Below are 12,682 nucleotides of genomic sequence, written 5' to 3'. Positions count from 1 at the left end.
CACCAGGTGACAGTCATCTTACAAACATGTTCCACCAGGTGACAGTCATCTTACAGACATGCTCCACCAGGTGACAGTCATCTTACAAACATGCTCCACCAGGTGACAGTCATCTTACAAACATGCTCCACCAGGTGACAGTCATCTTACAAACATGCTCCACCAGGTGACAGTCATCTTACAAACATGTTCCACCAGGTGACAGTCATCTTACAAACATGCTCCACCAGGTGACAGTCATCTTACAAACATGCTCCACCAGGTGACAGTCATCTTACAAACATGTTCCACCAGGTGACAGTCATCTTACAGACATGTTCCACCAGGTGACAGTCATCTTACAGACATGCTCCACCAGGTGACAGTCATCTTACAAACATGCTCCACCAGGTGACAGTCATTTTACAAACATGCTCCACCAGGTGACAGTCATCTTACAGACATGCTCCACCAGGTGACAGTCCTCTTACAAACATGCTCCACCAGGTGACAGTCATCTTACAAACATGTTCCACCAGGTGACAGTCATCTTACAAACATGCTCCACCAGGTGACAGTCATCTTACAGACATGCTCCACCAGGTGACAGTCCTCTTACAAACATGCTCCACCAGGTGACAGTCCTCTTACAAACATGTTCCACCAGGTGACAGTCATCTTACAAACATGCTCCACAGACATGCTCCAGTCATCCACAGACATGCTCCAGTAGGTGACAATCTTACAGATTTCATCCATCACCTGACTGGCTTACAGATATGGCCTATCAGTAAGCATAATAGCAAAGTTTACATGTAATGTGTTTCACCTAACCTTTGTCTCTGGATGATGTCTCCATCACTTCCCTCTGGCCTCGGAAAGTGAAGTTGGATGGAAGCGATGACATCTTGTTTAATGGTTTATGGAAGTATTTACTGCTGTTGAATTTGGCTATGACTGTTTCATTCACATCCTGTAATGTACTCATAGATATTATTGCTATAGATTCTGCAAATTTAAAAAATTAAGCAATGTAATAATAAGTTAAAAATATCTCGTCAAGCACATTAAATGGAGTACAGTAATTCAGTTCAGTATAAATACTAACTTAAAATAATAAAACAGTAAAACTGCTACATTTAGTTTCTCTGTCAAATAAAAATTAAAAATAAAATAGAGTAACAAACATAATAAAGTATTACTTTATGTAACTGTTACTGCCTGGAACACGTAGGTGCGGGGCTCAGACGTCCACCTCCTGGGGCCCAAGCCTTGCTTGAGGGGGGGCTGGGTTGGTTCTTCCCCTTGCTGGGAAGGTTCTTCTCCAGCCCTGAACATGGTGGTCTCCGGGTATGGAGTCCCTGTGCCTTCTTTTATCAACTTCGAAGTAAACTCCGGAGCTGGAGCTCCTAGGGCAGTTCATTGTTACCTTCAACCTTGTTCTGACAGTTCCCGCGATAGCGCTGGAACCAATCATATAGGAGTCTGCCTTTCTATTCGAGACTTTTGGCACCATGGAGAGTGGGGGGGGGGGGAACTGCTGCATGGGTGACAGCTTCTCCCCCTGTATCAACCAATCCTGGCTTTGCACCCCTGGAGAGGCCACTCCAGACTGACAACCAGAGCACAACTCTATAGTCTCCTGAGACTGATGGATGTCTACTACCACTTTGTGTGGTCCCTCAGTAGCTCCCAAGAGCTAAAAACACTGGAACCACAAAGCCTGCCATTCATACCAGGTCCCCACGACAAACACTACCACAAACCAGTACCAGAATTTGGATCTCTTAAAAAGGTAGTAAGAACTCAATGATAGACCAAAGCTGGGAAAACTGCCCACAAAGTCACAGGTGAAACAAATTATACCAATGCTCTTAATAAAATAGTAATCTAGGTCAAAGGATATTTGGCCACTGGTAAACTATCCTTCTCTAACCCTGTGCATGGATAGCAGCAGCAGCAGACATATAGTACAATATATGCAAACAAAATATGCATACAGTACAGTATATGCAAACAAAGCTGCAAGACTGAACAACTCTCCGGATGAGCAGGGAAATCCGAGCCTCAGAAAATGCGGCCAAGGACCTGGAATTGAAACATTCCCAAGAAGTGGAATTCTTAATTCAACTTAATTAAAAATTATCAAGCAAATAACACTGCACTATGATTCCAGGGCTTTGTTGGTCCAGCTTGGCTGCCAGGGCACTGTTGGTCCAGCTTAGCTGCTAGGGCACTGTTTGTCCAGCTTAGCTTCCAGGGCACTGTTTGTCCAGCTTGGCTGCCAGGGCACTGTTTGTCCAGCTTGGCTGCCAGGGCATTGTTTGTCTAGCTTGGCTGCCAGGGCACTGTTTGTCCAGCTTGGCTGCCAGGGCACTGTTTGTCCAGCTTGGCTGCCAAGGCACTGTTTGTCCAGCTTGGCTGCCAGGGCACTGCTTGTCCAGCTTGGCTGCCAGGGCACTGCTTGTCCAGCTTGGCTGCCAGGGCACTGTTTGTCCAGCTTGGCTGCCAGGGCACTGTTTGTCCAGCTTGGCTGCCAGGGCACTGTTTGTCCAGCTTAGCTTCCAGGGCACTGTTTGTCCAGCTTAGCTTCCAGGACACTGTTTGTCCAGCTTAGCTTCCAGGGCACTGTTTGTCCAGCTTAGCATCCAGGGCATTGTTTGTCCAGCTTAGCTTCCAGGGCACTGTTTGTCCAGCTTAGCATCCAGGGCATTGTTTGTCCAGCTTAGCTTCCAGGGCACTGTTTGTCCAGCTTAGCATCCAGGGCATTGTTTGTCCAGCTTAGCTTCCAGGGCACTGTTTGTCCAGCTTAGCATCCAGGGCATTGTTTGTCCAGCTTAGCATCTAGGGCACTGTTTGTCCAGCTTAGCATCCAGGGCATTGTTTGTCCAGCTTAGCATCTAGGGCATTGTTTGTCCAACTTTCCCATGTTGGAAGGCATCCTAACAATTTGATCTACTATACTGGATTTTCGATTCTTATGATATACAGTACTATCATCATCATTTCTCAGCTGGCGCATTTTCTGGCAAAGGTGTAATCTTGGCTCGCACAGCACAGTGGTTAAAAGCTATTTTTAATACCTTATTCTCCTCCTCCAGGACCTTTCTTTTATCAACTGTACAGATCCAGGATTACAGTGCTTTCATAATTTTTATTATTAAATACAAAACTTAATATTATAGTATTAATTTTTAATGATAGCTGCAACAGCCAAACAAAAATGAATGTGAAGTACAGTGGAACCTCGAGTGACGAGCGACTCCAGTTACGAGTATTTCGAGTAACGAGCAAACCACTTGCAGAAAATATGTCTCAACTGACGAGCTTTTGCTCGATTAACGAGCATTCCCACTGGTTCTCAGACACCTTCGACGACAGTTTTGTTGTTGTTTCGCAAGATGAGTTTTCCACATGACGAGCTCTGTGCTGGAACAGATTACTAAGTCCAGAATAAAAAACTTATGGAAGATTTAACAGGCCTCTATTTGACAGTGAAAATAAAAAACTTCAAAGAAAAGACAGATTCTGAAAGCAGAATTTAACTGCAATTTAGTGTTTTGTGTGGAAATGGTGTTTAAAAACATTTTCCTCATTCATTGCAATATCTCATTATATGAATGGTAATACTTACCTTGGCTGTTTGTTGGGCTAATTTTTGGTTTGCAATGTTTTCCTGCATTTCAGCCATTTCTTCCTCCTCTTGTGCAAGTTGTCTCTCTATCTCCACTTCTAAGTCATATTCATCCTCCATCTGTGTCAAGCAGGAGAATCTTTAACATATAGATTATGTATGGGGGTGATAGCCTGATAAAGTCGAGTGCAGTGGGTGAAACAGCAGGGTGCATGGTGCAAACAGTTACTTCATATAAAACAGGCTGCTTGGCCCTCTGTGGCTCATAGCTAGAAATGATCCTGCTGCATCTATTTGGCAGCTCTAAGTACAATTTTTTGTTTCCTGAAACTAAGAAACTGTAGTCACAATGACTCGTATAAAAGACCAGCATTGAATATAATAAAATGCCTCTTTGTGGTGGAACCTATGTGGCACCCTGAGTTACCTTGCAGATATGGCTTCCTGCTACCTAGTACTGTTTGGCCTACCAGGGACCAGAACCAGAACCTGGTCCCTTCACAGCGGCACAGAAACCTGGAAATTATGATCATTCTCGCCGAGAAAGCATCCAGAAAGTCCCTAAACATTAGACAATTGCAAGGTTATCAGAAAGCAAAGCATTAAAACAGCCAAATGACTCCCTAAACGATTCATTCAAATGATTCACTCAAACTAGCTCAAACCCCCCTACTGAAAAATAGCCACCACCAAGTGGTGCATCTTAGCCACTCCTGCTATTATTCAGTCCGGAGCTTTTACAACACAAACCAATGAAATGCACCATCAGTAGATTCAAAGCATCATAATGCAAAGAGTACTTGAAAGAAGGGAAACCACGAGTATACCTCTCATCTTGTAACTACACATAGGTAATTACCTGGAAAGGGAGGGAGGGAATCAGAAAGCCACTAAGGCTCCACCAGAAAGAGGGGTTTCATTATATTTAATGCTGGTTTTCTGGAGGAGCCTCTGGTGGTTTCCTGAAGGTAACTAACAATAGAGAAGACAAAATCTGGGACTTGCCAGAGAGCAGGAGAACAGTAACTATATGAGCCACCAGGATCTAGAAATATCTCCCCTAGAAAGAATCCTTGGGCCCGAATATCAGCCCATGACACATTATTGAATACAGCAGCCAAAGTCATGAGCTTGCAAACATAATGAGCCTGAGGGTAGACCACAGGCTTGCTAGGTTTAATGATAATGTGGATGATCTAGGACAACTAAACGAAAACATAAACATTTTATTTTGGCAAAAGAACATACATACATAAGATATAAGCAGACTGTTTTATTCAGGAAATCAAGGAACAGAGAAACAAAGACACTGGGTTGACAAACTGTGTGACCACTACAATAGAGCAGGTGACATGGAGGTAGAGATGAACTGCTATGACAGGATAAGAAATGATGCACCCTAGGCTAGACTAACCAACCATCAATCACAGGAAGGCGCCTCTGGAGACAAACTAATTCATTCTTTGTCAGAAAAGAAGGACAAGGCTGCAAACGAAGAAACCTCCAACTAGATTTGAAAGAACAGAATCCACATCTTAAGATGAAAGCATGAAGCTCCCCAATCTAACAACTGGAGGCAAGGGCCAACAAAAGCAGCACCTTATATATCTTATGAAAGATATTCCAGACAAAGAGCAACCATGAACCAAGGGGGAGGTAAGAACACAAACACCATAACTAAAAACCAAGATGACTCCAGAGGAGCACAAGCCAACTAGAGGTGAAAGAAACCATGAAATAATTTGTTAAACAGTGCAGAGGAAGTGATGATGTCAAAAGTCGAAAAGAGAAGCTGCACCAAAATTGAATGATATAGTAGGCATCTTGTAGTCTTGGGAGACTATGGAGACTTGGGAGACTGACTGCCTAGGCTGGAGTGTCCTCTCCAAGGTGCAGAGCCTGGGTAGGTCAATATGGAGGTGAAGCTGTTACTCATGCAGCAGGTCCCCCTCCTCTCCACATCGCTGAAATTGTCCAAAGGAAAGGCAGACGCCAATACACTTGGTTCCAGCCAGAATGAGGTTGAAGTCAACAACGAACTGCCTTGGGGGCTCAGGATTTTTCCTTGAAGTTGACTCCTGAAGCCCATCCCAAAAGTGGGTATGGCCACGAGGCAGCAGAGGTTTGAGATCAGGGTTTTCCTTTCCCTAGATGAGCTGCCTTCCCAGGCTGTCGAGTCCCATCTACCCTGGGGCAATGATAAGAGGCAAAAGAATTAGGCACGAGATGCCGATCGACCAACAACTAAAATAAAAAGGACAAAACCAAAAGAACACACAGAAGAAATATGACAGTATGAGAGAAAGAAATGAAAGGATCACCAAGAAACTCCATACTGTCACTGTGACAAAAGATGCAGGTGGGACACCAGCAATTGAGCCACCTGCACATCAGTGATAAACCTGCATCATACTCTCCAGATGCATAAATTGGCAGAGAGGGGTGAACCAGCTAGGTACAACAGCATGCTGATCCTGCTGAAAGAGGTTGAGGTGTAGAAATATGCCTGGGTTTGGACACAAGGCCAGAAGACCTGAAAATCAAGGGGCCACCAAGAAGCCAGAAGGCTCACCCTGCCCAAGTATGTCTTTAACAGGACCACTGAACCAGAGGGGTAGAGAGAGGGAACCCCACTCTAATCGATTCAGCCAAAAGACATCTACCATAGATGCCTTGTAATCAAGGAATGGAGTCACATAGAAAGGAAGCCGCTGTTTCAATGCTGATACGAAGAGGAACTCGCTTTCTACCATTCATGCATCTGGGTAAAGCAGAAGTTAAGCCAAGTCCTGAAGAAGAAGAGAGGACTATCAACAAGCCAGGATGAATCATGGACCTTATACCGAAGTCAAAAATCAGAGAGAGACCCGAGCTCAGAGCCCAACAACTCAAGAATGTCTAAACTCTTAGACATGAGCGACAGGATTGGCTTATGGCTGGACCGGACTTGGAGATCCTGGGGCACCACCTGTTGGCAGCCATTTGCCCTAGGGAGTTTGAGCTAGTTTGAGTGACTCGCTTGGGTTTGAATAAACCATGTTTGAATAAACAACCAAACAGCTGTGTAGCTGTTAGGTTAGTTTTTGGACTTTGTGTTCTGTGAACCTTGCAGTTGTCAGAATGTTTTCCCCTGACTTTCTGGTTGCTTTCTCAGCATGGGTAATCATAACCTCCAGCTCTCTGCTCCTTTATGAGGAGAGCAAGGTTCAGTTTCTGGTTCTTTGTAGACCAAACATCCTATGGCTGATGTAACTCAGTAGTGAGAATCTTCTGAGCAATATAGCTTCAGAGAGTCACAAGAGGTTCCTCCAGAAACTTATGGTAATTATGCTCCCTGCTATTTACCATTTCAGACACTTCTGTGTGCTTTGCTAAATGATGTATTCTACAAAATTTAATGTAACTTTAATTACTTTTAAAAGATCCATTTAACTTCCTGGTATGAAAACCATTGGTTTCATACTCCTTTCAGATAAAATCTTGTATGAGATATTTTTATTGTGTTAAGTTCTAAGAGGTATCTGAAACAACACTGACAATGTAATTTAACAAAAAATTATACCAGATCTATGATTGTGTTTTATTATTTCATCATTTTGAACCATTATCAAAGTTCAATATTTTACATGCTATTTAACACAAGCTTGTGACTAATTGCCAAGTTTGGTTAAACTTCCTACAGTATTTTCTGTTATTGTACAACATGAAATGCAGGTTAAATATCGAATATACCATTATTATTTATATATAATATGAATACTAAATTAGTTGTTAGGTTACAAAAAATTGTTTTCAAAAAGCAATAACGCAAGTTTTAATGAACCAAGGAAGCTGTGGATATCGCACTCTTGTATCTTAAAAAGAAAGATACCATTATATAAATCTTGAACAAACACTGCATCAAACGTGAGATCAATGATTACTTACAAGGCAATGTGCCTGAATACCATTAAGTGATCAGAAAGAGTTATGGTAAAAAAATACTGACTTGAAAATATATACAGAAGTAAGTTGAATTTTCAATATGCAAATTTAATTGTATGCGGAGTGATAGCCCACAACTTCCCATATGCTGTAATCTTGTGTTGCTCATACTTCTGTACACATTCCTCTAAAGTTAATTAATCTGCATACAAAGGCTACGATGGATAAATTTCAAGTTCTGTACTGTATATGCATTTTACAAAATTAAATTTAAATAAATTTAAGGTCACTTCATAAGAATATTATTCAACAAAGATTAATAAAAACACAAATTCCTTTTTAACAGTTACACAAGTTTGGAATTAATAAACTATTGCATAATAAATATGACGAGGAGAGTGGAGTGCTGTGTTGCTTCATGGCGGGCAGGTACTAATGCTGTTTACTCCTAAGTGCACACAAATCTTTTCTCAGAGATTGACATACCACGATGACACAATGTGAATTTATACATAATTTCTTATCGTGTCAAATTCAAATGTGGTCTGTATATATTTAAAATTAAGCAATACAAGATTACTAATGCACTATTAACAATAACACTATTAGTGAAACTACAACAAACAGGCTGAAGTGATGTTCGCCACATGGAACCGTTGCTCATCTTTGCCTGCCGCCCGCCAAGAAAGCCCACTGCAAATCAACTCATAAAACAAGGGGTAATACAAATACCAATAAAAATAGCTCGATCTAAATAACATAAGAGCTGTAGAATTAGTAAAAAATTATAATCATCATCTAATGTGCACGGAGTTGTCAAACCCTCACTAATCTGTGCTGGTCAATGCCACACCCTCCATAGCAGGTAAAGGGAAGAAACATGACCAAATGATATTTATAAAATAAATACAGTACTCTGAAAATGATTCTTAAAACTCATCCTGTTTTAAATGGCATCATATACAGGATAACCCAACACTGAATGTAATAAAACACCACTTTCTGGTGGGTTCAAGATGACTCCCTTTTGCTATAGCTCCATACCTATCAAATTGCAGCAAATTGCTCTTCAAATTCATTAACATCCTACAAGAGACCAGAGGCCAAAACCTGGTCTCCTCATAAAGGTGCAGAGAGCACTGGATACTAGATAACTCTACCCGAGAAAATAGCTACTATTTTGTGGCTATTTTATGAGTTCTATTTATGAGTATTTTATTTTATAAAGTATTTTATGAGTTCACAAAAAACACGAACTCCACAAATGGTCAGAAGACTGGCAAATGCGTTTTAATATCGACAAATGAAAGACCTTGGATGTGAGGCATAGCAACCCACACCACAACTACCAAATTAATAACATTACATTACAGCAGATTGATGAAGAAACGGACCTTGGAGTCAAAATTCATTACTCATTAAAAGTTGCACAACAGGTAGGAGCAGCAGTCAGAAATGCTAACCAAACCCTTGGAATAATCAAGCATGCCTTTGACTTTAAGGAAAAGAAAGTAGTGATTCAACTGTATAAATCTTTGAGTGCGCCCCTCATTTGGATTACTGTATCCAAGCATGAAGACCTCATTTTCAGAAGGACATAGCTGCTCTGGAGAAAGTGCAGCATCAGGCAACAGAAATCCTTCTAGAACTAAGTCAACTCACAAATCAGGAATGTTGAGGGCCACAGGCTAACAACACTGTAAACCAGGTATGACAGGGCAGATCTCATCAAAACTTTTAAAATACTGAACAATTTGGAAGATGTAGATTCGGAAAATTTCTTCAAAGGTCAGATGTAACACGAACGAGGAGTAATGGTTTCAAGCTCAACAAGCCACAATGTAGGACCGAGAACAGGAGATGCTTTTTCACCCACAGGGTTATAAACCCATGGAACTGCCTACCTACTGAAGCCATAAATGCCAAAGCTCTGTTAAATTTTAAAATCCAACTGGAAAAGATCATCAAGGCAAATGGGGAGGGGGAGCCTTTGACAGGCCGCTGGCTTCCTGTCTTTGTCAAGGCCACTAGTGTTAGTGGCCCCTCGGGTGAATTCAGGTAAATACTATTCAACATGCTTTTCCAGTCACGGAATGTACTTGGAATAATTTTTTTTTTAAATATTTGGTACTTGTTTACATCTTTTTAGAGAATGTCATTCTCTCGCTCTGATTATAGACTAATTCTGCACAGGTGCTGTTTGGCTGACATGGTGGGAGATTTGAAAGATGGCTTTCCTGCTAGGTCCCTTCCTTACAAAGGTCATGGCTGTTGTAGAAAATAAACTAAAAAAAGAAAATGACACACATGTGAAACAAATGCTAAGAATGGAACAGACACAAGTCCAGGTCCTTGGAGGACAGTCCAAAAGATAGCCAACACTTATCTGGAAAAACTGGAATTCAGAAGGTGATGTTGACATAATGCAGCAGTGGACAGGTCCACACCAGGCACATGACTGATCAGCAGACCCTAGTCAGACACTGGGCAGACCCCAGGTTCCTGGGGCTGCAACCAGGTGGCATAGGTTTGTAACGTGGAAGTAATGACTTAACGACTGTGTTTTGAGTTGTCGGGGTTGCTAATATTTTTCTTGCTATTGTCTGTTTTGGTGCACTCAATCTTTCTGCCAGCTTTTTGTTTTGGTTTGAGTGGTCTAATATCCCCTGCTCACTACACCTGAGAGGACCAGGTTTTGGTCTCTGGTTCGCAGAATGTTATCTATGATTCAAAGGGAACTGGTGTGACAAGATACATGTGGAGATATCCATCAGGAAGTCAATGAGGGGACCTTCCAGAAAATGTAATTTGAGTTTATATGTAATGGTACCATAATAAGGAATGCGTGTAATTCAGTGTAAAGAAACAAGCTTTAAGATGAAAAGATGAAATAATTTAAGATGAAATAATTTCATCTTAATGTATGAATATTGCAGCACATTGTATACTTAGCATCTATTGAACGTTTGAATTCATCATCATAATCATCCCTTTATTTCTAATACTTTCATGGGATAGGAAGATCCCAGACAAAAGAAAATAGGGATATATTATAATTTTACTACATACTTTCACCATATTTGTTAAATTTAAAAAAACAGAGTTGAATATAATGAAACGCCATTTCTGGGGCGAGCCCTGGAGCTTCCTGGAGCTATCGCACTGATATACATTACATTAGTCTCAGTCAATTGGAGTTCAGCTTACCGGGGACCATGGGCCAGAACCTGGCCCCCCTCAGAGAGGCAAAGGGAGCAATAGCCTATGGAAACCCCCTTTGTACCTGCGGGGCATTCCACATCTCTCATCGACCGAGGTTAGCACCTAGAAAGGTAAGCATAACAAAAGACCCTGACCCTACATTACCAAGACCTCGCATGGTGAGAAAAATTTGCAACCGAAAACCGAAAAGAGAGGCAGAACTCACCTAACCTTAAGAAACAAGCAAATATCACACACCGCCACTGCACCGCTTATCCGGACAGCTATCCTCTCCCCGGGAGGGGGAGGGGGAGCCCTGGACCCCCCCACGCTGGCTACTCACACCTCTTGTTCGGAGGCTGAGCATCAAAACAAAAAGAAAATCACTGACCAGAAGGAGGGAGGGTTGCCAGGGAGACTCCGGGTCTCAACCAGAAAATAACGTTTCATTACATTCAACGCTGGTTTTCTGTGGGGAGGAGCCCCCACAGCTCACTGGAGCCATCTAACCAAAGTAAAGTAAAAGAGGGACTTACCCGGGAGGCGGCCGCCACTTGCACCTTAACTCAAAGTTGTGACAACTGGCTGCAACCTGCGACCCAAAGCCACACACGAATGACTGAGACCAGGAATATTTACCAAATAATGGGCAGCCAAGACCCTATTCGACCTCCGAAATCCCCGTGCCTGAATGTTAGCCCAAGATATGTTGCCGAACATGGCAGCCAAAGCAGGAAAGTTACGAACATCATGGGCACAAGGATAAACCGCAGGCTGGCTAGATTAAATAACCCTGCGAATGACCTGGGATACCCAAGCCCTGGAGCAGGAAACAAGGTTAAAATGGATCAACCCAAAGCGCGTCCCTTGCCACAGAAGCCAAGGTGTGCAAATAATGGTGAGGAGCCGCAACCGGACACAATGCACCCTGGCCTGACCAACCAAGCATCAATGACCCAAGGGTCCCTCCGGAAAGATGCCGTCTCGTTCTTCGCCAGAAAAGAAGCTGGCTGCAACCAAACAAACTAACTACAAGGACCAAAAGAGCAGTAACCCCTGCATCAGAGAACAGCGAGAAGCTCCCCAACCCAACACCCAGAGGTCAATGCCAACAGAAACAGCGCCTTGGAAAAACAGTCATGAACCGAAGGGGCCACCACAATCCGAGAAGAAGAGAGAAAAAGAGAGCACCCGGTCCTAGGACCAAGACAGCTCAGGCAGTGCATGAGCAGGCCGGAGGTGAAATAAGGCATGAAAAAGCTTATGGAATGGATGGCAGAAATGACATTGACCCCGAACGCAAGCTGAAGCAGCTCTGCCAGCACCACACGATAAGAGGCGACAGTATTTGACATCAAATGACAGTCCTGAAAAAGCCAAGAAAGGACAAAACAATCCTATCAGAAATAGAAGACAACCTACAAAGAGAAAGAAAATGGCGAGAAGAACTCCAGGAAACTTCATGCTGTCACCGAGACAATGCTCGCAGGTGGGATACCATCAACGAAGCCACCTGATCAACATAAAAGTGGTGATACACCCGCATCAAAAAGACCAGACGTGAAAAGCGAAGGAGTAGACCGAACCAGCTATGTACCGGACCGGTCCGATCTGCTGAAAGAGACAGAATGGCAGAAAATGTCTCGGGTTCAGACACCGAGCAAGCAGCACCAGAAACCATGGCTGGGCCGGCCACCAAGGTGCCAGAAGGACTACTCTCCTGTAGTAAGCCTCTAAACGAACTAGAACCTGAAGCAACAGCTGGACTGGGAAAAGTACAGGTAACCCCACCTCGACCAGTCCTGCCGAAAGGTGCCGACTGCGACGCCGAGACCTATGCCGACGCGAAGTGGTATACCTCCAGGATCGCGTACGTTCGGCAGAGCCAAATGAAGGAGTTAGCACTGACTGTCCATTCTGTGAACAGGGGAATAAACCAAGACA

General features: G+C 43.0%; 1 protein-coding gene across 1 annotated transcript in view; it reads right to left on the bottom strand.

Annotated features, from left to right (window-relative positions):
• LOC123756102 (Ca[2+]-channel protein alpha[[1]] subunit T) overlaps positions 1–12,682 on the bottom strand; it is a 487,984-nt gene that overhangs the window by 4,047 nt on the left and 471,255 nt on the right. Inside the window, exons 35-36 of the mRNA XM_069336529.1 lie at positions 3,614–3,733; positions 814–952 (exon numbers count right to left, since the gene is read on the bottom strand). Coding sequence (XP_069192630.1) covers positions 814–952; positions 3,614–3,733 — 259 coding nt within the window. The remainder of the gene's footprint in view (positions 1–813; positions 953–3,613; positions 3,734–12,682) is intronic.

Source organism: Procambarus clarkii, chromosome 36 (assembly GCF_040958095.1).
Source record: "Procambarus clarkii isolate CNS0578487 chromosome 36, FALCON_Pclarkii_2.0, whole genome shotgun sequence".
Lineage (NCBI taxonomy): Eukaryota > Metazoa > Arthropoda > Malacostraca > Decapoda > Cambaridae > Procambarus > Procambarus clarkii.
The sequence above is the reverse complement of the archived record's forward strand: the minus strand, read 5'-3'. Positions and strand labels throughout refer to the sequence as shown.